We start from the raw sequence: 23770 nt of genomic DNA, 5'->3' as shown, positions 1-23770 counted from the left end.
AAAAAAATAAAAAATAAAAATAAAAAAAAAATAAACACGCTTCCTCGGTCGGTTTTCCAGCAAAAAATACGAAGTTCCACATCTTTGTAGATAGGAGCTTGAAACTTCTACAATAGGGTTCTCTGGTATGCAGATGCGATGGTGTGATTTTCGTTAAGATTCTATGACTTTTAGCGGGCATTTCCCCCTATTTTTCAAAATAAGGCAAATTTATCAGGCTCGTAACTTTTGATGAGTAAGACTAAATTTGATGAAACTTAGCATCAAAATTCCGTTTTTTAGAGTTTCGTTTACTATTGAGCCGGGTCGCTTCTTACTACAGTTCGTTACCACGAACTGTTTGACAGGGCTGTTACTATGGGCTGGATCACACAGAGAAACACTTAAACTCGGTGGCCTACACAAAAAAAAAGGTTATTTCTTCTGCCAAATTTCAAATGCAGTCATCCTTTTAAATCTTAGCCATGGCACCTCCACCCCCCTCACCAAGGCACCTCAAGCAGCTTACACAATTCCCCCTGAACAGCTCTGTGTGATACGAAAAAGAATCTACAGGGATCGGTAAGAGCATAGCCAAAGAGAAAAGGGAAGATTCTTGTTCCATACTTCCATGTTAAAAATGTGTTTTATTTCCATTGATTTTTTTTAAAGTATTTTCTTATTCCAATTACATCAATCTTTTAGGTTATATAAGAAAGTGATGCCGAATAGCCCGTCTTTTTTTCTCTCAAACTGAGAGTCAATAATAATAATAAAAAAACGAAATTGCGCGATTTACACTGTTATGACATCATGACTCTAGTATGATGTAAACCCAAACAATGAACCAACAATCGGCTCACTCATAATTACACTAGCCGACAGGGAAAAAAAATTCCACATTTGGATTTCTGAAAACCATAGCTATGGATTCAGGGCCGTACCCAGATTTTTTTCTTAAAAAATGAAAAAAAAAAACGCTTCAAAATTTGTTTATATTCATTTTGTTACATTTTTACTGGTTAGACAAGCATTTTGGGGGGGGGGGGGGGTCAATGCATAATTCATCGAGAACTATATAATTTGAGCTACGTATTTGCACATTAGTAGGAGGGGGGTTGGGGGTAAAGTAAAAAAGGCTTCATGCAAAATATGCTCGCCAAGATTATTCTGCATATTGTAAAGTAAGAATTGTTTTCTTAGCATGTTTCCTTATGTCCAGTTACTTATCTAGGATTATACCGATTTAAATATTGTGATGAATATCAAGGCTCTTAGGACATCAAGTATGGGTTAGAAGATCACAAGGGCGTTCACTGGCGATTATTTTTTTCTTTTACAACACTTATTTTAAGGGGATATCACTGTGATATAATACAGTAAAGAGTAAATGGAGGGCTTTGACACTGATATTATAAAAACAAGCAAGTAGTTAAACGCTTAAAAACAAGTATTAATTAATTATAAAACACGCAAATCGGGTTTTAGTATCCTAGTCTATACCCATTTCACAAAGTCTTATTCTTGATTTGACACACAGCTACAGAGCTTTAACTGACTGTGTCTACATATATAAATGGAGAAAAGAAGTTTTCATTTGCTATATCAATAGATAACATGCTCTAAAAATTTTTTTTTAAGGTTTGTTACAACGGAGAGAAGAAAACTATTTATGTCATGCGAGTCATGTTTTTTTCTAACTAATCTTAAGAACGACCTTGTAGACTGGAGCAATAGTACGGCATTTTGTCTCTCTCTGCCTACATACGATACTAATGCCAAAAAAAAAAAAAAAAATGAATAATCGAATTTCAAATGGATTTAAGTCTCTTTTGAGCTAAGAAAAATGTAGAGACATCTTGTCTAATGAATAAGGCCCTTCCTGAGTTTCGAACCTAGTTTCTTTTTTCTTTTACAGCTGTCAAATATTCTTTATCTTATACTAGCAATTTAAAACTTATATTTACGATCTACACTTAAAATGCCCCGACCTAAAAATGAATTCATCGAAACTAAATATTTTCGGAAGCATTTTATCAAGAATAACTTAACTCTGTCGCAAGATCTTAAGCCAGCCTTAAAGATAATGCACAAAATATCCTTCTTCTCATACCTGCGCATGAAAGGGGTTTATCCCCCCCGCAGAGATTGACAAGAAACCGTTAGCAAAAAGTTAAAGATAGTGGCATATTTATGCCACACCTAAAAATACCTTAGCCTAGATCCTCCTGTGCCTCCAGAGGTGCTTAGGACATCCAAGAAGAGTCACCAGTCATCTCTCATTGCTATGGCAGCCCAGGCATCTTTCCATTCAGATTGGATATGGGCATTGATATTTGCGAGGTCAACCCAGTAGCTGCATTGTAGGGTCTTTTTGGGGCGTCCTCTTCTTCTGGTCCATGTGGCTGCCACTGAAGGATGTCCTTTGGTTGTTAAGTTTTTGCATGCAGTTCAAATGACCAGCGTATCACCAATTCTTATATTTGATCACTTTGGTTATCAGTGGTTGAGATGTATTCTGTTGTAAAGTAGCATTTATTACTTTTTGGGATCAGTATTAAATTACTTGTAAGGTTTGTTACAACAGCGAGGAGGATCTTAAACCAGCCTTAAAGATAATCCACAAAATATCCTTCTTCACATACCTGCGCATGAAAGGGGTTTCTCCTCACCCCCCAGAGATTGACAAAAGAGACCGTCGGAAAAAAAGTTAAAGATGGTGGCATATGTACGCATTTTTCTCTGATTCCAACTCCCCTCCCATTTAAGAAAATACTCGGACCACTTCCCTAACCCCTCCCCAAGTGTCAGACATGAAAGCAATCATGGCTTTAAAATGAGTTTTTGAACAATAATATCAGATAATTAACGCCCCACAAAATATATAAGCAAAAAAAACTTACCCTGTTTAAAAAAGGAAGGGAGGGAACAAATCCCATCATTACGTAAAACACGATTTCCAAGGATTTGTATCGTTCATGGAACAGCTGTAAATAGAACAAAAATTAGATACTGAAGATGAAACAAAAACAAATTGACAAAATTATAATAAATCTTCTCCTGCTTTCGAATGGAAACATTACTATGTGAATGCTTTTGTAAAAACTTCCAACTTACAATACCACGAAGAAATTGCACTCTGAACAACACATTAAATTAAAAAAAAAACAAGTTTTTTTTTACAAACTAAAGTAAAGAGCGACATTAAAACTTTAAAACATTGAAACCATATATGATGGTAGCTGACCCCTTTTACATTTTACGCTTTTACGCTCTAATATTACTTATTATTCTAATTCAATGACCAGTCCAACATGAGAAAAGTCAAACTTTTAACATTTCAACTTGAGCGTAAAGAGTAGAGGGGTGAAGAGTGGCAGCCCCCATTATGTGCGGTGGAATTATAATTGAAAAATAGCTGAATTATGAAGAAAGTCTAGACTTTATGGACTTTGGAAAAATGATTAAAGTGAAACTAGGCAGAAAAACTTTGATAAAAATCAGCAGTCCCTGAGAAGCTTATAACGCCTGAAATGTCCAGAAAAATGAATGACCAAAATACGGCAGAAGACTTCCAAAAAATGGCAATTCTGAGAAAATTGTCATTTTGTCAATCTTTAATAAGAAAGGCAACAACCTAGTAGACGGGTGACTCCTGGCAAGATCAATTTCCCAGTGTTCCAAAAATAATTGTGACAGCTGAAATACGAAGAAAGACCTCGAAAAAATGATTGGAGTGAAACTGGGATTGATAATGTCAATATAAATCAGCAATGCCCGAGGAGCTTATAATACCTGAAATGTGCAGAAAAAGGAATAACCAAAATAAGGTGAAAGACTTCGAAAAAATAGCCAGTTTTGGGAAAACCATCATCCCCTCAATTTTTAAAAAGGATGGCAACAACCTGGTAGACGGGCAACTCCTGGCATGATCAATATCTGACAGTAATTCAAAAATGATTCTGACATAGCAAAAACACAAAAATTCTTGATCTTGGAAAAATTATTGGAGTGAAACTGGACCGAAAAATGTCAATAAAAATTGCAGTTCCTGAAGAGCTTATAACGCCTAAAACGCGCAGAAAAAGGAATGACACAAATACGGCGGAAGACTTCAAAAATCCTCAGAAAATCATCATTATGATATTTGTTAAGAAGGAAGGTAACAGCCTGGTAGACAGGCAATTAATGGCAAGATCAATATTCCATAGTGTTTCAAAAATAATCGTGACATAGCTGAAATACGAAGAAAGCCCATATTTCATAGACCTTGGAAAAATCATTGAAGTAAAACTGGGCTGGAAAATGTCATTCAAAAACAGCAGTCCTTGAGAAACTTATAATACCTAAAAAATGTGTGATAAAGGAATGACAGAATACGGCAGAAGACTTCAAAACAATATACCAATCCTCAGAAAATCATCATTCCGGCTTTTATTAAGAAGGAAGATAACAACCTGGTGGTCAGGCAATTAATGGCAAGATCAATGTCCTATAGTGTTTCAAAAATAATTGACATATAAGTGACAAAGCTGAAATACGAAGAAAGTCTAGATTTCCTAGGCCTTGGAAAAATGATTGGAGTTAAACTGGGCTGGAAAATGTCAACAAAAAACAGCAGTCCCTGAGAAGCTTATAATACTTAAAATGTGCAAAAAACGGAATGACCAAAATACAGCAGAGGACTTCTAAAAAAATGCCAATCCTAGGAAAATCATAATCCCGGCAATTATTAAGAAGGAACACAATAATCTGGTAGACAGGCAACTCCTGGCATTATCAACTCCAGGCAAGATTATAGTATTTCAAAAATAATTGTGATATAGCTAAAATAAGAAGGAAGTCTAGATTTCAGACCATGGAAAAATAATTCGAGTGGAACTGGGCTGAAACATGTCAATAAAAAATCAGTAGTCCCTGTCGAGCTTCGCAATATTTCCAGGAAAATTGTCATATGGCTGAAATACGAAGAAAGTCTAGATTTCATAGACCTTGGAAAAATGATCCGAAAAAAAAGGAATGACCAAAATACAGTAGAAGAGTTCTAAAAAAATTGCCAATCCTGGGAAAATCATAATCCCAGCAGTTATTAAGAAGGAACGCAACAGTCTGGTAGACAGGCAACTCCTGGCAAGATTATATCCCACAGTATTTCAAAAATAATTATGACATAGCTAAAATACGAATAAAGTCTAGATTTCAGACCTTGGAAAAATAATAGGTGCGAAACCGGGCTGGAACATCAATAAAAATCGGCAGTCCCCGAGGAGCTTCGCAGCGTTTCTAAAATAATTGCGACATAGCTGAAATACAAGGAAAGTCTAGATTGCATAGACATTGAAAATATATTTGGAGTGAAACAGGGCTGCAGCAGTCCCTCAGGAGCTTCGCAGTGTTTCTAAGATAATTGTTACATGGCGGAAATACGAAAAAAGTCTAAATTTCAAAGACCTTGATAAAATAATTGGAGTTAAACTGGGCTGGAAAATGTCAATAAAAAACAACAGTCCCTGAGGAGCTTCACCGCGTTTCTAAGAGAATTGTAACATGGCTGAAATACGAAAAAAGTCTAGATTTCATAGATCTTGGAAAAGATTGGAGTTAAACTGGGCTGGACAATGTCAATAAAAAATCATTACTCCCTGAGGAGCTTATAACATATGAAATGTTTAGAAAAAGAAATGAACAAAATATGTCAAAAGCCTTCGGGCAAAAATCTCCAAACCTGGGAAAATCATCATCCCGGCAATTTTTAAGAAGAAAGGCAACGACCTGGTAGAAGGGCAACTCTGGGCAAGATCCGTATCCCACAGTGTTTCATAGACAATTTAGACGTGAGAGGTCGATGGGCAACTCTTGGTAATATCAATATTCCGCAGTGTTTCAAAGATAATTGTGACATAGTTAAAATACGAAGAAAGTCTAGATTTCATGGACCATGGAAAAATTATTGGTGTGAAATTGGGCTGGAAAATGTCAATAAAAAACCGACAGCCCCTGAGGAGCTTATAATATATGAAATGTTTAGAAAAAGAAATAAATAAAATACGGCAAAAGACTTCGAAAACAAAAATTCCAACCCTGGGAAAATCATCCCCCCGGCAATTGCTAAGAAGTAAGGCAACAACTTGGTAGAAGGGCAACTCCTGGCAAAATTGTGACATATCTGAAATACGAAGAAAATCTGGATTTCATAGATCTTGGAAAAATGATTAGAGTGAAAATGGGCTGTAAAATATTATTAAAAAATCAGCAGCCCCTGAGGAGCTTATAATGCCTGAAATGTACGGAAAAAGAGCACACCAAAATATAGCAGAAGACTTTGGAAAAACTGCAATCCTTGGAAAATCATCATCCCGGAAAATTCTAAGAAGGAAGGAAACAACCCGGTAGACCGGCAATTCTTGACAAGATCAATATCTCACAGTGTTTCAACGATGATTGTAAAGTAACACGGTGATTTGGAACCCATAGAGCCAATATATTGAACACTGATGTTTGCTAAAGCAACTATTAGCAATGCAGGAGAAGAATCATTTACGTAACACTCGCCATCTTTTTTTTTTTATCGTCTGTACCATGAGCCAAGCAGACAAAGGCGTCATGCAATTCTTTCCGTTCCTTTGTGGGACGAGGAAGCCAAACTTGCAATATAAACCCATCTTTATCCTTTCTTCTTGTATTTTCTTTGACAGCATTTATTACAATGATGCACTTGATGGTTTTTGACTAGTTTGGGAAGGGCTGTACTTGTCAATGTATTTGGCATTTCTCAAGTTATAACGCCATCAATATACTGAGTCACTTCAGGTGCTGTTGAATTCCCAATAACAGGAGCATCTTCAATTTACAACACATATTGTACATGAGGCCCACTTCAAGTCTGATACTCGATACGCCATTCAATTTACACTCGATACACCAGAAATGATCCTTAATATTACAAAATAAAGGATTTGTCTTTAAAAAATTAGGTAATTAAAGTTGTTCATTTCTTGTCAAAGTGCATGAAAGTTGCAAGTGGATCTATCCATGTCGAATCTTTTGGGGTCATTTTCACCATATCAGGTTCGTTCTTATGGACATTCCGTATGTAGTCAATCATTTCAGAAGAATACCACTCAACACATTAAGCTGTCATGACTAAAGTATGTGGACGCAATTGTCCAATCATTAATTTTATTTTTCAAGATAGAGATTGAAAACACTGTGAAGATCCGCTGGTTTTTGACTGAACAGAAAAAAAAGTTACTTCTGCTCTCCATCTTGGGAACGAAGTATGTCTATAAATCGGAGACCGGTTTAATTTGGTTTCACAGTGCGCAACATATGACTATCACTATTAAAAAAAATGTAAGAAAGCTCTCGTAATTGAAAGCTGTGAAATAAAAACTGTTTGTCAAGATGAAACTTAGTATGGCTGCTAAGAAGTTCTGATTTAATATATTCTACATTTGTCATGTTTTCCACCCCGCTAGTTCCGGAGAAGAAAAAAAAAGATACTTCCAATATATAATTTCATGGTTTCAGCCACTTTCCATGTTTTCCAAGCCAATCAGATTTTCCTCCTTAAAAGGGTTTTCGGCCAAGACGGTTCTAATGGTGTACTTTGTGTTTGATGTGACATCATTTTTAGAGGTTTTGGGCTAATTTTTGTTACCATGGGATGTGTTAGTCTTTTACTAGACTGCAGCTACTGCTACAACCATTTTTATCTTTTTTTCCCTGGAAGCATTGGCCTATTATCTTATAGCAGCACGAAATAAAGTAAGAAGGAAAAACTACATAGATAAAACAAACTTACTTGCTGATAAAGAATACCCAGAGAAGCAAGAATCCAAACTCCATACATAAGATCACCCATGCTTAGAATTATAGCTTGGCGACGGTCAAGTAGATGTCCGCTGTGATGGTGGTACAAAGTCAACCAAGGAAAATATGAAGCAGCGATAAAAACGTAGATCATTGCTCTATCGCACCGATGAAGCGTCTCTTTGAAACTAGAAATGATAATGGCTATAGAAAATTAGGAAGAAAGTAAAAAAAAATTGAGGCACTGACATATATTGCAAATACCAAAAAAACAGTCGAAAAGACAATGGAGTTAAGATTGTTTAAAGATACAAAAAGTAGTTACAGTCTGAAAATCCAAAATACAGCTAACTGCGATGGGTTGCAATACCTATTCAAGACAAATTTGCTTTCAAAGGCAAGATTTGACTAGATGTCAATGATTGTCTTCTACAATTGCTCAACTATTGCTAATTAGTTAACTCCACATCACCCCTGTATTGGTATGTGACGTATAATTGTGTTTATATATCGCGACTTAAGTCTTGATACGACTTTGTTTATGGTTGTAACTTACAATATGTGACGTAATTCATCATCTTGTGTCTGAAGATGAAGTTTTTTTCCTCAAAAATTGCGTTTTGACTTCAAATATTGTATTTTGTTCACACGTGCTGCGCATGGATGATTCCAGAATCCCCAAATCTACATTTTTCTGGTTACCTGAAGGCACCCGCCTCAGAGAAAGACCCTAAAATACACTCCGTCGTACCTACAACAACAACCTGCGCCATCTTCACGCCTCAATACAGCCGGAGTGGGAAGTCATCGTTGCCACCGCAAGTTTCAGAGACGACTGGAGACTCTCCTTGACACCCTGGGCGCCTCTGGAAGCATAGGAGGATCTAAAGTCTAAGGTAAGGTAAGAATCAAATCTATACTTTCTTTATATGTCAGCTATGTCATAATTATCTTTGAAAACATCGAGGGATAATAATCTTACTAGGAGTTGCCTGTCTACCAGGTTGTTCCCTTCCTTCTTAAAAATTGCCGAGATGATGATTTTCCAAAGATTTCATACGATTCTTCGTATTTCAGCTATAACAAAAATACTAAAAAAGCGCAATGTGTTATAATCATTAAAAATCTCTCTGATTTTTTTTGTCATACTCACACGAATCCAACACAACAATAGTGTTGCCTTTGTCTGTCTTAGTAATAATCCTGGAATGATCTTTGTGTAGTGAGCGTAAGGTTAAGTGTTCATTTTTATTAAAATTTTTAAATTTTGGATTTTGAGCAGGAGGCGAATCTAGTAAGGTTTCAACAAAATGTGCTCAGATCTCAGCAATCTCTTGACCTTCCTCGCGAGAGTCATGAACTCTCCCTTCTTTGTTCGCAATAATTTCGCTCTAAGGTATTTGTGAGGGTGTGATTGAAAATTTTAATTCTTTCAACTTTATTTTCTTCTATTGTAAGAGATTTAGAGCAGAGATTTACCCCAGCAGGACCAGGAGATACTTTTGGGACAAAAATTGGATTATTAGTGAATTATTCCAATTTAAAAAAATGGAATTTCTCAGAAAGCCTTCGTCCAGAAATGCAAAATCATGCAGAAGAGAATTTTCAACGATAGCCTTAATTTGGCGAAAATTAGCATAAGAAAGCGTGCACAACACGTCTCGCTCTAGCCTGAAAATGTCCCGACTCAACCGGTACTGCTTGCTTTTGCAATCGCTGATGACATGATCTAAATTATTAAAGCCTATACGTTCTGTAAATCGACGTTCGTTGTGTGTGTTTAAGTGAAGTAAAGGCCGCACTGAGTTGGATAAAATACGGCTTTTTTTACAATCATGAAGAAAATACTGTTGAATAATCAAATTAGGTTTTTATTATAGCAAGAAATATGAATGTATTAACCACATTGGTAGAATGCTCCCCATAAGCATGACAAAAATAATTCCTTAAACCATATTGGCTTGCCATAATACAAAAAGAAACTATCAAAAATGTTTTTTAAGGCCAAACGAAAATCTGAGACAACAAAGCGAATATTTCGAAAGGACAACCGCCTCTGTTCTTTAGCGCGAATCTGGTCTTTCCATGAAAATACAAACCCTCACGTGGTATATTCTCCCTAACTCCTATATCTCTGTATAGGTATAAAACTTTCTACTATGGACATTCTTATACTTTCAGATCTTTCTAACTGAATTTTTCACAAAGAAGCATTTCCAACAGAACAAAAACAATGTATTAAACATAAACCTAAAACAGATATTACAGTAAAAAAAAAGAATAATGATTTTCTCTGGATTAACAATTTTTTTCGAAGTCTTCCGCCGTATTTTGGTCATTCCTTTTCCTGTACATTTCAAGTATTATAAGCTCCTCATGGACTGCTAATTTTTTATCGACATTATCAAGCCCAGTTTCACTCCAATCAAATTTCCAACGTCTTTGAAATCTAGACTTTCTTCGTAATTCGGCTATGTCATAATTATTTTTGAAACGCTGAACATATTCAAGGAAATTATCTGGACTAGCTGCATACCATTATTGTAACAAAAAACATATAAGAAAAACGAAAACAAGAAGGTGTAGTTGGCGCTATCGCCGTTAACCAATGAGATTTTGCAAAGAACAAGGCTTGATTAGGGCTGATTTGACCCATTTAGAATTTCCCATGGAAGTTTTCAGCTATTCAGAAAATCTTACGAAAAATAATGACTTATATAAGCGCTAGTTAAATCTCGAGATTAGTAAAATGTTTTGTTTTGCGAAAGATAAATTCGACTTACGTAAACTTTACATTTTGTTGTATCTTCATTGAAAAGTTAAATAAAAATTACATGACCCTACATTTCGTAAATACATTTTGCCCCCCCCCCTCCCCCTGTAGCTTTGTATGTTGAGGCAACTAGCCACATAGGACTGAACAAGAATTGACCGATAAAATTTAACAGGTAATATTCAAATTCATAACAGTGAAATAGCTGTAATACTAATTGTTATTTATGATATACCTTAAAAAGGAAGAAATTGATTGCCCTATATATAATAAAATAACAGGTTGGAAAATCCAACTGATACCAAATTCGTGATATAATCTGGACTTTGCCGACTTTTATTCTTTTTGTCTGAAGTGTCGCCTACACAAACAACTACATGGTAGTTACACTGTAGAAACATGAAACTGAGTGGAATTATTAGCACATTAAAAAAGATGTGCATTTTAAGTAAACTTTATTTGTTCCTGTCTTACGTGGAGGCTACGAAGAGAGTCAGGGGTTTAAACTGAAATAGGGGTTACACTAAAAAAAAGTGTACATTTTAAGTAAACTTTATTTGCTCCTACCTTACGTGGAGGCTATGAAGAGAGTCAGGGGTTTAAACTGAATAGGGAGCAATTGCCCCTAAAAAATACTCTTTTATTAGATTTTCTCTTTAAAGTTCAATTTTTTTGTATCTTCATTGAAATGTAAACAAAAATTGCCCACCTCTACATTCCGTACATACATTTTGCCCCCCTCCCCCTGTGTTTTTGTGAATCGCCAGAGAGAGTCAGAATACTAATTGTTATTCATGATATACCTTAAAAAGGAAAAAAATTGATTGCCTTATATATAATAAAATGTCAGGTTGGAAAATCTACCTGATACAAAATTCCACAAAACATAATCAGGACTTTGGCGACTTTTATTATTTTTGACTGAATTGTCGCCTACACAAACAACTACATAGTAGTTACACTGTAGAAAAATAAAACTGAGCGGAATTATTCGTACATTAAAAAAGGTGTGCATTTTAAGTAAACGTTATTTGTTCCCGTCTTACGTGGAGGCTATGAAGAGAGTCAGAGGTTTAGAACGGAGCGGGAGCAATTGCCCTACCCCCTAGATGTGAAAAAATTTATGGGATTTTCTCATAGAAAATGCAATTTTTTTTATCTTCATTGAAATGTTGAATAAAAATTGCCCACCTCTACATTCCGTAAATACAATCCCCCCCCTCCCCCTGTGTTTTTGTGAATCGATACAACTAGCCACAAAGGACTGAACAAGAATTGACCCATAAAATTTAACAGGTAATATTCAAATTCATAACAGTGAAATAGCTGTTTTTATGATGTAATTCATGATGTTATTTATTTATGATGTCTATGATGTTAATTGTTATTTATGTACCTTAAAAACGAAAAAATTGATTACCCAATACATAACCAAACAATGGGTTGAAAAATCTAAGTGATACGTAATTTCGCAAAATAGAATCTGGACTTAGGTGGGTTTTATTATTTTTGTCTGAAAAAGATGTGAAAAAATTTATGGGATTTTCTCATGGAAAATGCAATTTTTTTTATCTTCATTGAAATGTTGAATAAAAATTGCCCACCTCTACATTCCGTAAATATAATCCCCCCCTCCCCCTGTGTTTTTGTGAATCGATACAACTAGCCACATAGGACTGAACAAGAATTGACCCATAAAATTTAACATGTGATATTCAAATTCATAACAGTGAAATAGCTGTTTTTATGATGTAGTCCATGATGTTATTTATTTATGATGTCTATGATGTTAATTGTTATTTATGTACCTTAAAAACGAAAAAATTGATTACCCAATACATAACCAAACAATGGGTTGAAAAATCTAAGTGATACGTAATTTCGCAAAATAGAATCTGGACTTAGGTGGGTTTTATTACTTTTGTCTGAACTGTCGCCTACACAAACAACTACATAGTATTTACAATGTAGAAACATGGAACTGAGTGGGAAAAACGATTATTCGCATATTAAAGAAAGGTGTACATTACAGGTTCCTTAAAAGTTCCCAAAGGTCACAAAATACTAGCCTTCTTGTCCCCAATGACTTTGTCGTAATAACACAAAATATAAAATACTAAATTCGAATTTACTTTTAAGTAGCTTTTACTACAATATTAGTAATAATATACTGTCAAATTGATTAACTAGTCTAAAAAAATAATAGGTTGGACAATCCAACTGATACTGAATTTTGCTAAATATAAGCTTGACTAGGGTGACTTATTTCATTTCTGTCTTAGGTACCGCCTACACAAACAACTAAATAGCATTTACATTGTAGAAACATAATACTGAGTAAAAACAATTATTCGTGCAATAGAACAGGGTGTGTATTCCAGGTTCATAAATAGGTCCTATAAGTCACTAAATAAACTTTAAATTTACTTTTTTATAATTTTTACGGCGATGTTAGTCATTGTAGTACTTGATATTATGATAATACTATCAGACCGAAATATGTTAAAAATAATACTAAAGCGATAGAAAGATGGGTACAATGAAAACTTATAAAGATTATGCCCATGTATGTCTGATACTAAGGTACTTCACAACCCTCCTCTAAAGGGTGTTTCCATTTTTCGTAAACGGAAAAGCAGTGTGTTCTAAGAAACTACTTCTCTATAGATCAGGACTCAATCATCCTTATTTTTTGGAAGAAACGACAAAATATAGGCATAATACCAGAGCATAATTTGCACTTTACTGAAACAAAACAAAACAAATGATCGTGGATTGTCAGTTTAATATACATATACTGATATTTATTCCCATATAGTCTTGATAATTGTTTATGTATTAAAGTTAAAAAGAGAAAAAAATGATGTGTTTGGTTTTTGGTAAAGTGCAGATTATGTTCCGGTCTTTTAGAAGATATGGAGCTGTAAGCCCTACTCATGTCAATTTTCGCCCGTTTTGAGTTTGACCGGTTATTTATTCGAATTTCTGTTCATTTTGGATTTCATTTATTTATTGATGATCATTTGTGGTAGTTTTACGCTTGGGAGATTATTTGGCCTTATTTCTACTCATTATCGGTTAACGGTGCTCTTTACTTTTCTTCGAAAAAACTTATTTATGGAAAAAGGTATGTACATTAATCTTTGAAATAATCAAAGACGTTGCCCCACATTGACTAGGGAAAATAAACATTAAATGCAATTTATTCTTAGAAATTAATAAACATCATCCAATAAGACATTTCCTTCTTAATTGTGAAAATGAAATAGCGAAAAAGATTGAAGCAAACAAGAGATGCAGCACACTTACTTGGTTCGACATTGACAAAAGCACACAGAATGAAAGACAGTTGATACGCTGAATAAACCAATTAAAGCTGCACCATAGACAAGAGATACCATTTTTTGAACTGAACAAACTGCCTGCTGCTGAAGCAAGTAGGAAGCATAAACACTTGGAAGAATACATATCTAAAATAGGGAGAATTACTCATTTTCAACTAACTTTATGCCAAAATTGAAATGTAACAATTAACGTATGAACTTATTACAACTTTATTTGTATCATAATCTAATAAAGAATCGTAACATTTTGTCTTAAAAAAGAAGAAAACGAAACAAGACAGAAGCATTATAGTATTAAAGCAGAACATGTAAACACGATCAATAGCCTATTATTTTTTGGAAATCGAATTGACAAAACAATATTGTCAAAACGTTAGCTTACATTTAGCTATTGTAGAGTGAATGTTAAGGCCGTGAGTAAGTGAACTGATGGAACTCGAAAATTATATTTAAAAAGTACTCAAGTATTCATTGGCGGAAGATACAACTTTTAATATCAGGCCGTAGCTTCTTGAAGATACCATAAAACGTTTGCTAGATTTTGCTCTATTTCCTCTAATCGCTTAGAAATCTTATAAAATGCCTCGCTCTTTTTCACAAGTGTACTCTATGTAGGATATTGCTTTTACAACAAAATCGGTACTATCATGAGTAGAAGACAATAGCCTGCAAGATGATTGCAACCATTTTTCGATGTATATTTTCCTGTTTTCAAGCAGTCCCATAGAATATTTTCAGCTACCTGAAATTTTTACAAGTTTTTTGCCAGAAAGAATCATTTCAGATCGCCAATAACACCCCTAGAGACCAGATTGACAAGCTGGTATAATTAACCTGCTATTTACGCCAATAAATAAGTGCTATTTGAAGGGTTTTCGACAATCGATGGTCTCTAGAGAATTGGAAGACAGAAGGGCTACCCTAACCTTGATTTTGAACCTCGATGTTTTCAAGTTTACTTAATCACGGCCTTAAGTGTTAATGCGTAATGTTCAACGGCCGAGTTGAGACTGAGCAGCTCTTTCCACATCTAACAATTGTAAAATATAGCATCCACGAAGAGGTTGGCAGTTCTTATGAAAGGGGAAACATACAAGGGGGTTCGAGTACGGACATTGTGCCCATTATACAAACTTGGACTGCAAAAAAATTGTCAAAATAAAATATCCAAACTAAGGAAGACCAAATATTAATGAATTTTAAAAAAAAAGAACTGCTGGAGTGACAAAAAAAAATCCTTGAAAAAAAAACCAGAACGACACGAATAGTCAAAATCTCAATTGCTTTAGTAGTCTAGTAAAAATGTAGTTTGAAAAACATGTGCGCTGACTCTGAATCCGAAAAGTTTACCGCTTTCGCTCTTTCAAAAATCTGAGTTTTTTTAGGTTGAATTTGAGGACGAGGAAAAAAATGTTGATTGAGTAAATACCAGTAAATGTCATTTCTACAATCTTCTTTTTTCCTGATGAACATGAAACTAAATGTTTAAAGTCAAAGAATTGCTTGCGGCTTAAAACTTTGAGAGTGAGGTTGGGGGAGAGGTTCTAGGAAAATTGTGAAAGAAGGGGTCAACCTCAAACAAATTGCTATACAAATGATTCTTTCACTATCCAACTAAAAAATATGCGCTGCTTCCAAATCCGAAAGGTTTGCCGCTCTAGCTCTTTCAAAAGTTTGAGTTTTTTTTAGGCTGAGGGTGAAAAGAGCATAGAAATGACACATATAATAACATTTGCTGGCATTAATTCGATCAATATTTTTTCCCTCAACCTCAAATTCAACCTCAAAAAACTCAAATTTGTGAAAGAGCTAGAGCGATAAACTTTTTGGAAACAGAATTAGTAAATATTTTTTAGTCGGATAGTGAAAGAATCATTTGTATAGCAATTTATTTGAGGTTGACCAGTTTTTTCACAATTTTTATCGACTGTAAGATAAAATACACAAAAGAATTTTGTAAAAAAAAAACTGATCATAAACTAATGTTCTAACTTCACAAGATGTAGCTAGAATTATTAAAAACTCAAAACTGCCTCTATCAGATGAATTTTCCCAACTGACTATTTGAGCTTATTTACACAGTTTATTTATAAAACAAAAAATGTATGAATAAATTAAATGGTAAAACAATACCATTTTATCTGAGCCAGTAACTACTTATCCAAACCAAACTATTGAGAAGTAGAAGCATATTAAGAACTGGAGTGACTCTCAGTGTGAAAGAATACCAATAAATACACCTGGCTAAGGATCTCTAAGCCAAATCAAAAAATAAACTGAAATGAAAACATACCCCATGGGAAGCAATGTTGGCTAGATGTTCCACGTTCGTAGGCTTATAAGCTTCTCCTTTTCTAGCTCTTTCGTTTTTCCATTGTATATCCAGAAACAACTCCTTTAATTGAAGTATATTTGTCACTTTATTCTCAGCAAACATGATTATGGAAGACCCAGAAAGAAACTTCAACAACAAGATTTGGCATCCAAAAAGTAAGTTTAGGCAGTGATTTTGGCAAGACGTTCCTAAAAAGAAGAATAAACAATGCCTTAGGATATTTACAAACCTTTTCCAAGAGGATAAAAGGACAGTAGATTATTTTCTTTGCTAGTGACAGAAGATATCAACTTACTAATTTGTCTGATTTGAATATCGCCTTAGTGATGAATATTGAATTTCTGCTTTAAAGAGGATTTTTATACAATGTAAACACAGAAGTTTCATAAATGCAAAAATATCATTGAGCAGTTCTCTACGATTTAAACAAAATGAAATTTGTTCAGGATTTTTTAAAGCCGTGTTCATATGCCCTTACAAAACAAAATTGGTATAGTGTTGTGGATAGGGGTAACTAATTCAGATGTATGCAAATTTGGCCCACCTCGCGAGGGGGCTTCACCACTCTTCCATGTGTTGAGCATAAACTAATTTCTTAGAAGGCAAAATATTCAACATGTTCTATTCAAACACCAGCCCTCTTACAAGGGGTTTTGTCAACCCTGGAGGCACAATTATTATCCCTTTGGACTATTCTGAACATAACGACTATTTTAAAATTAGAAATTAGATAAAAAACAAGTTTTTTCAACTCAAAGTAAGGACCGGCATTAAATATTAAAACGGACACTAACTATTGTATATAGGGGGGAGGTCGCTCCCTTCTCGATACCTCCCTCTTTAGGCTAAAGTTTGACTTTTTGTCCCCATTCTCTATTTAAAAAGCTTTTTCAAAAACAATAAAAACTTTGCCGTGAAGAGCCAGGTATTGAGGAGAAGGTAACACCTTCATATTTGTAAACATTTCTGTTCGTTTTCAGTTTAATTGTAGCTCATAACTTTCAGTAGAAAAAAATTGTATTTTTATTGGATCGATTATGTAAAGAAGATATTGCTCTTCGTCTCAGAGGCAACGCTATAGCGTTAACTTAAATTAAAGGGCCGTTAGGCTTCATAGTTTTTATTTCCGAGGCACTTCATATGGAAAGGGTGGTCGTATAAACTTCGGAGAGTGATCATTCACTTGGAAATTGGAAGTTCTAATGTCCCTTTTAAGAGGTAAAAAGATGGAGGGAACCCTCACGCCCTTTTTCCCATAAATATTTCCGATCAAAATTTTGAGGTATTCGTTTTGTTCAAAATTGTCCAAAGGTCAAACAACTATGGTTCTGGCTTTGATAACTTTGCCCCCCAGCCCCGAGGCAAGGGCTGTAACTTGTGCAAGTTGCTCATTATTTATATTTAAGGTTTTTATTGAATTTGTGGTCGTGTAAACTTCGGAGGGGGCTCATTCAATTGGAAATCAGAAGTACTATTGGCCCTTTTAAGAGTCAAAAGTGATCTCGGAGGGAAAACAGTCCCCCCCCAACGCCATTTGTCTGCCCAATGCATTCGACCAAAATTTTGAGATGGTAATTTTTGTTCAACATAGTCCAAAGGAAACATTGCTCCCGAGGCAAGGGCTGTAAGTTATGTGATTCCGATCTAATTTCGAGATAGCTATTTTGTTCAAAATAATTCAAAGGTTAAATAACTTTGCTTGTTCTAGGACCACTGGGTCGGTACGATCACGCGTGAAAAAAAAAACACGCAACCTTTTCTTGGAAAAAACAACAACAAAATTCCACTATTTACATATAGGAGCTTGAAACCTCTATAAAAAGGTTTTCTAACATACTGAATCCAATGCTGGGATTTTCATTTAGATTCTATGACCTCTAGGGCGTGATTCCCCCTTTTCTTTGGAAATCAGACAAATTTCCTCAAGATCATAGCCGTTAATGATTAAGATTAAACTTAATGAAACTTATATATTTGAAATCAACATAATAAGCCGATTCATTTGATATAACTACTGGTATCAAAACTCCGTTTTTTAGAGTTTTTGTTACCATTGAATCGGGTCGCTCCTTACTTACAGTTCGTTAAAACGAATTGTTTGACAATGTGCGTATTTCATAACTCACGGACCTTTCCCCAAGGGGGGTTATGTTATCTCCAAAGGCATAGTTATTAGACCTTTCAACTTTGCTGAACAAAATGACTATCTCAAAATTTTGGGGAAAAAGGGGCATGGGAGGAGGCTAGTTACTCTTCAATTTTTTTAATCGCTTAAAAAGAGCACCAGAACGTTTTATTTCCGTTCAAATGAGTCCTTTCTGGATATTCTAGGACCATCGGCTCGATGCAATCATCCCTTGGAAAAACAAAAACGAACTAAAAAAATAATAAAATAACCAAGCATCTGTGATTTTTACGCTGGCCAAAAAGAAAAAAAAGAAAGAAAAAAAAACAAAAAAAAAACAAAAAAAACGTGTTTTTGGAGATGGAAGATTTCATAAGTTTTGGGATTTTCCGACCACCCCCAAACCCATATTTTGAAAACGAGACGAATTTTCTCATGCTCGTTGATAGTAACACTGAACTTAATGAACTTTATGTATTTTGAATGAGCATAATAAGCCCATTCATTTGATTTATCTATTGATACTAAAGATTCCATTTAATTATCATTAATATCCATATTGATATTAATGATATTGATATTCTATTTTTTAGGGTTTTAACTACTATTGAGCCGAGTTGCTCCTTACTTACAGTTAGTTACCACGATCTTTTTGATAGTGCTAGTAACCAACAAGCTAATCTGAAAATTGATTCATGAACAGGAAACAGCAAGCTTCCCCTGAAAGAATCACATGTCTCCAAAAAAAGCTTAAAGTATTAATACGAAACGTGAGGGCGTATCAGCGATATCTAACGGCCGAGGGTACTAAGTTTAAACTTTCATGGGAAGATCAAAATTGAATGGAAAGCAAAGATGCCCCTCCCCCTTGCCTTTTTAGATGACCCCTCAAAACTGATAGAAATTTGGCAGCCTATTTTATTCAAAATAATCAAAAGGACTAATAGCTAAGCCTCCCGAGATGAAACGCCCTCCACAGGCCCTGGAACAAAAATATAAATTTTGCAGTTTCTCAATTTTTACATGCATGATGCATCATAGGCAGCGCAATAGCGCTGCCTAAGTAAAGAACGATGTGGGTACAACTTTTTTCCTTTCTTTTTTTAGACCAGGGCACTTTGTATCGAATGAACTGTCGTAGAAACTTCGAAAATGGCTCATTTGATTGAAAATTGGAAGGGCTAGTGCCCTTTAAATCAGTCGAAAATAATTCGAGGCAAACTAACCCCCCTCCCACTCCCACCATTTCCCTAAACAAATTCAATCAATATTTTGAGGTAACCATTTTTTCAACGTAGTTGAAAGATTAAGAAATTATGTCATTGAGGGTGGCAACCCCCCCCCCATAGCCCTCAGGGCAAGGGCTGTAAGTTATGCCCTTGGGGTATTTAAGGTTTATATAGAAAGGGTGATCGTATAAACTTTGGAGGGGGCTCAATGGTTTGCCAATCAGAATTTTAGCGCCTTTTTTGAGATTCAGAGTGATCAAAGGGTGGATGCCCCCCCCCAATGCACCTCGTATTTTTACGAAATGCACGTGATAGAAAATTTGAAATAGCCATTTCTTATCGTAGAAACTACGAAAAGTACTTATTCGATAGAAAATTGAAAGAGCCTATGCCCTTTTTAATAGTCAAAAGTGATTGGAAGGTAACAAACCCCCTCCCACATCCAACTTTACCCAAACACACCCAGCCCTCGGGGCAAGGTTATTCTGTGGTAGCCACAACACTGTGCTGGGTAGAGAATTTAGAGTGGCGAAACCCTATATAGGCCAGTGTATTCTCCTGATGAGCCCTTATGTTGGGTGTTGCCTCTGAATTATTTGTCTATATTATTTTTTCTATTGTTTGGTAAATGACGACTTATACTTATTGACGACATGACTGCCTGTCCATGGATTATTCTTTATGGTTGATTGTGTGTGGCTATGCTGTTTGACCTATGTGATTGTATGGATGAGTAGGGTTAAGGCCTCATTCAAGTGCTGTTCTATATTAATCACTAATTTAGGAAAACAGTCTTCCTTTTCTCCTTCTGTCTCTCTCTTTTTTTTTTTTTTTTTTTTTTTTTTTTTTTTTTTTTTTTTTTTTTTTTTTTTTCTTTTTTTTTTGTGCTGTTGCATTGGTGATTTCTCTTTTCATGATATAGAAAGATTGATGATAAAAACCCCGAAATGGGTTCATTTGATTGGAAATCAGATGTTCTAGTGCCATTTTTAGAGTGATCAAAGGGTGGATATCCCCCCACATCTCATATTTTCCCGAAATACATCTGATAGAAATTTTGAGATCGCCATTTGCTATCGCAGAAACTTTGAAAAGAGCTCATTCGATTAGAAATTCAAAATACTAGTGCCCTTTTTGATAGGCGAAAGGGACTGGAGGGCAACCAACCCCCCTCCCACTCCCATCATTCCCTCAAACACATACAATCAAAATTTTGAGATAGCCATTTTGCTCAAAGTGATTGTCATTTTGTTCAACGTAGTTGAACGTAGTATAAACTTTGGAGGGAGCTCATTGGATAGTTAATCAGAAGTTCTAGTACCTTTTTTGTGATTCAGAGTGATAGGGGGGTGGATACCCGCCCACACCTCATATTTTCCCCAAAATGCATCTGATAGAAATTTTGAGATGACTTTTTGTTGTCTTAGAAAATTTGAAAGGAGCTCATTCGATTGGAAATTGAAAGGGATAGTGCCCTTTTTAATAGTCGAAAGTGATTGGATGGCAACGAACCCTCCTCCCACACCCAACATTTCCCCAAACCCATCTAATCCAAATTTTTAGATAGCCATTCTGTTCAACGTAATTGCTTATGTCTTTGAGGATGATAACCACCACAGTCCTCTGGGCAAGAGTTGTAAGTTATGCCCTAGGGGCATTTAAGGTATATATAGAAAAAGTGATCGCATAACCTTTGGAGGGGGCACATTGGATTCGTAATAAGAAGTTCTGGCGCTCTTTTTAATATTCAGAGTGATCGGAGTGTAGATACCTCCCCCACACCTCGTATTTTCCTGAAATGGGTCTGATTTTAATTTTGAGATGGCCATTTGTTGTCATCGAAACTTCGAAAATAGCTCATTCGATTGGAAATTGAAAGGGGCAATGCGCTTTTTAATAGTCGAAAGTGATTGGAGGGCAACTAGCCATCCCCCCACGCCCACTATTTCCCCAAACACATCCAATAAAAAATTTGAGATAGCAATTTTGTTCAACGTAATTTTAAGGTCTGGAAATTATGTCTTTGAGGATGGCAACCCTCCACAGTTCTCAGGGCAAGAGTTGTAAGTTATGTCCTGGGGGCATATAAGGTATATATAGAAAGGGTGATCGTGTAAACTTCGGAGGGGGCTTATTGACTTCGTAATCAGAATTTCTAGTGTCCTTTTTAAGACACAGAGTGATCAGAGGGTAGATTCCCCCCTCGCACACCTCATACTTTCCCGAAATGCATCTGATAGGAATTTTGAGATGCATGGAAACTTCGAAAACAGCTCATTCTAATGGAAATTAAAAGGGCCAGTGGCTTTTTTAATAGTTGAAAGTGATTGGAGGGCAACTAACTCCCCTCCCTTGCCCCGGTTTCCCCAACACATCCAATCATAGCCTTTTTGTTCTACATAATTGAAAGAACTAGAAATTATGTCTTTGAGGATGACGATCCCCCCCACAGCCCTCAGGGCAAGGCAAGTTATGCTATGGGGCATATAAGGTATATATAGAAAAAGTGATCCTATAAACTTTGGAGGGGGCTTGCTGGATTTGCAATCAGAAGTTCTAGTACCCTTTTTGAAGATTCAGAATGATTGGGGGGTAGATAACCACCATCCCCAAACCTTCTATTTTCCCATAATGCATCTGATACAAATTTTGAGATGGCCATTTGTTGTTGTAGTAACTTCAAAAAAGGCTCATTCGATTGAAAATTGGAAGGGCTAGTGCCTTTTTTGTTAGTCAAAAGCGATTGAAGGGCAACATGCCCCCCTCCCATCAATTCCCAAAATACATCTACTCAAATTTTTGAGATAACCATGAGATTCAGTGTAGTTGAAAGGTCTCGAAATTATGTCTTTAACAAACCCCATACCTTCTCAAGACCAAAACATAATTTGTACTTTACTAAAAAAAAAAAGGCTGCGGATTGTTGGTTTAGTATACATTTTAAAAGTATTTTGTTTATTTAAATAATACAATAAATAACCAAGTCAAACTCAAAACGAGCAAAAATTAACATGAGCAGGGCTAACAACCCCCAAGCCTTCTCAAGACCAGAACATTATTTGCACTTTACTGAAAACAAAATACATTTAAAATGTTTTTTCTTTGTTTACACTTGCTTAAAATATTTTTATTAGATATATGAAGGGGAAGTCCTCCCCCTTGCACTCCAATTAGAGACAGTCCAGCAACTAAGTCTTTAGAAATATTTGGCATGTCAACCCCCCATAATCGTACAATAGGCGCATTATGCTTTAAAACTAAATGTTGCTTTAAAATAAATCACAAGGCATTGTATTAAGTGGTTGCCAATAAGACACCTTAGTAATATATTGAGAACGACTTGGAACATTAAGGTGAAGCTTTTAAGGATACTACCATTACTACTTCTGCTCTTACAATTTAAATAAATTAAAAGAGTGTAAGTGCATCTAGGTTGTCAAAGAGCATAGATAGAATCTTTTGGGAATGATATTAATTTTTATTTTTCAGGTCAACTTTGGAAGCTATAAAATTAAAACACTGTTTGTGTCAGAATTAAAATTCCTGAAAAAGCTTCTCCAACATACAAATAGCAATCCACACTATTGATTCTTACAGAAGAAAACTGAAAAGATATACAATAGTTCTTTTCAGCAAATTTGTTCCCACTACCTTTCCATGACAAAAAATTCAAATTCAAATAGGGATAAAATCATTTTTATCCCTATCACTACTTTTATCCCAAAGTGCTACTACTGATGTGACCAATTATCTAGTATTTTTGTGAAATTCACCACTGTCCATTATCCCTATTTTTAAAAGGATTTTATCCCTATTTGGACTTTTATTTATTTCCATGAAAAAGACTGAGTCAATAGAACAAACGAAAATCAATTTAGAAAACTTTTTCCACAAGACAAGTTTTTCAAAGAAAAGTAAAGAGTTTCAGTAAGCCAAGAATGAGCAAAAAAAGTAAAATAATCTGCCAAGTGTAAAACTACTACACACACTTTACTGAAAACAAAATACGTTTGAAATGTTTTCACCTTTCTTATTTTTGTAAACGAAAAATTATCAAAATCTTAACAAAGAAATGTCAGTATATGTCAATTTAACTGACAATCCATGGTCATTTGTTTTTTGTTTTTCAGTAAAGCACAAATTATGTTCTGGTCTTGAGAAGGCATAGGGGTT

General features: G+C 35.2%; 1 protein-coding gene across 5 annotated transcripts in view; it reads right to left on the bottom strand.

Annotated features, from left to right (window-relative positions):
• The window catches only part of LOC136039971 (monocyte to macrophage differentiation factor-like), a 35593-nt gene that overhangs the window by 8066 nt on the left and 3757 nt on the right, over window positions 1-23770 (bottom strand). For all 5 annotated transcript variants that reach the window (XM_065724021.1, XM_065724022.1, XM_065724024.1 and 2 more), the window contains exons 2-5: window positions 16202-16431; window positions 13874-14034; window positions 7784-7979; window positions 2883-2966 (exon numbers count right to left, since the gene is read on the bottom strand). In XM_065724021.1, the coding sequence (XP_065580093.1) occupies window positions 2883-2966; window positions 7784-7979; window positions 13874-14034; window positions 16202-16431 (671 nt within the window). The remainder of the gene's footprint in view (window positions 1-2882; window positions 2967-7783; window positions 7980-13873; window positions 14035-16201; window positions 16432-23770) is intronic.

The sequence above is a fragment of the Artemia franciscana genome, chromosome 20 (genome assembly GCF_032884065.1).
Source record: "Artemia franciscana chromosome 20, ASM3288406v1, whole genome shotgun sequence".
NCBI classification, from domain to species: domain Eukaryota; kingdom Metazoa; phylum Arthropoda; class Branchiopoda; order Anostraca; family Artemiidae; genus Artemia; species Artemia franciscana.
Note: the sequence above shows the minus strand (reverse complement) of the source record. Positions and strands in the feature narration are given on the sequence as shown.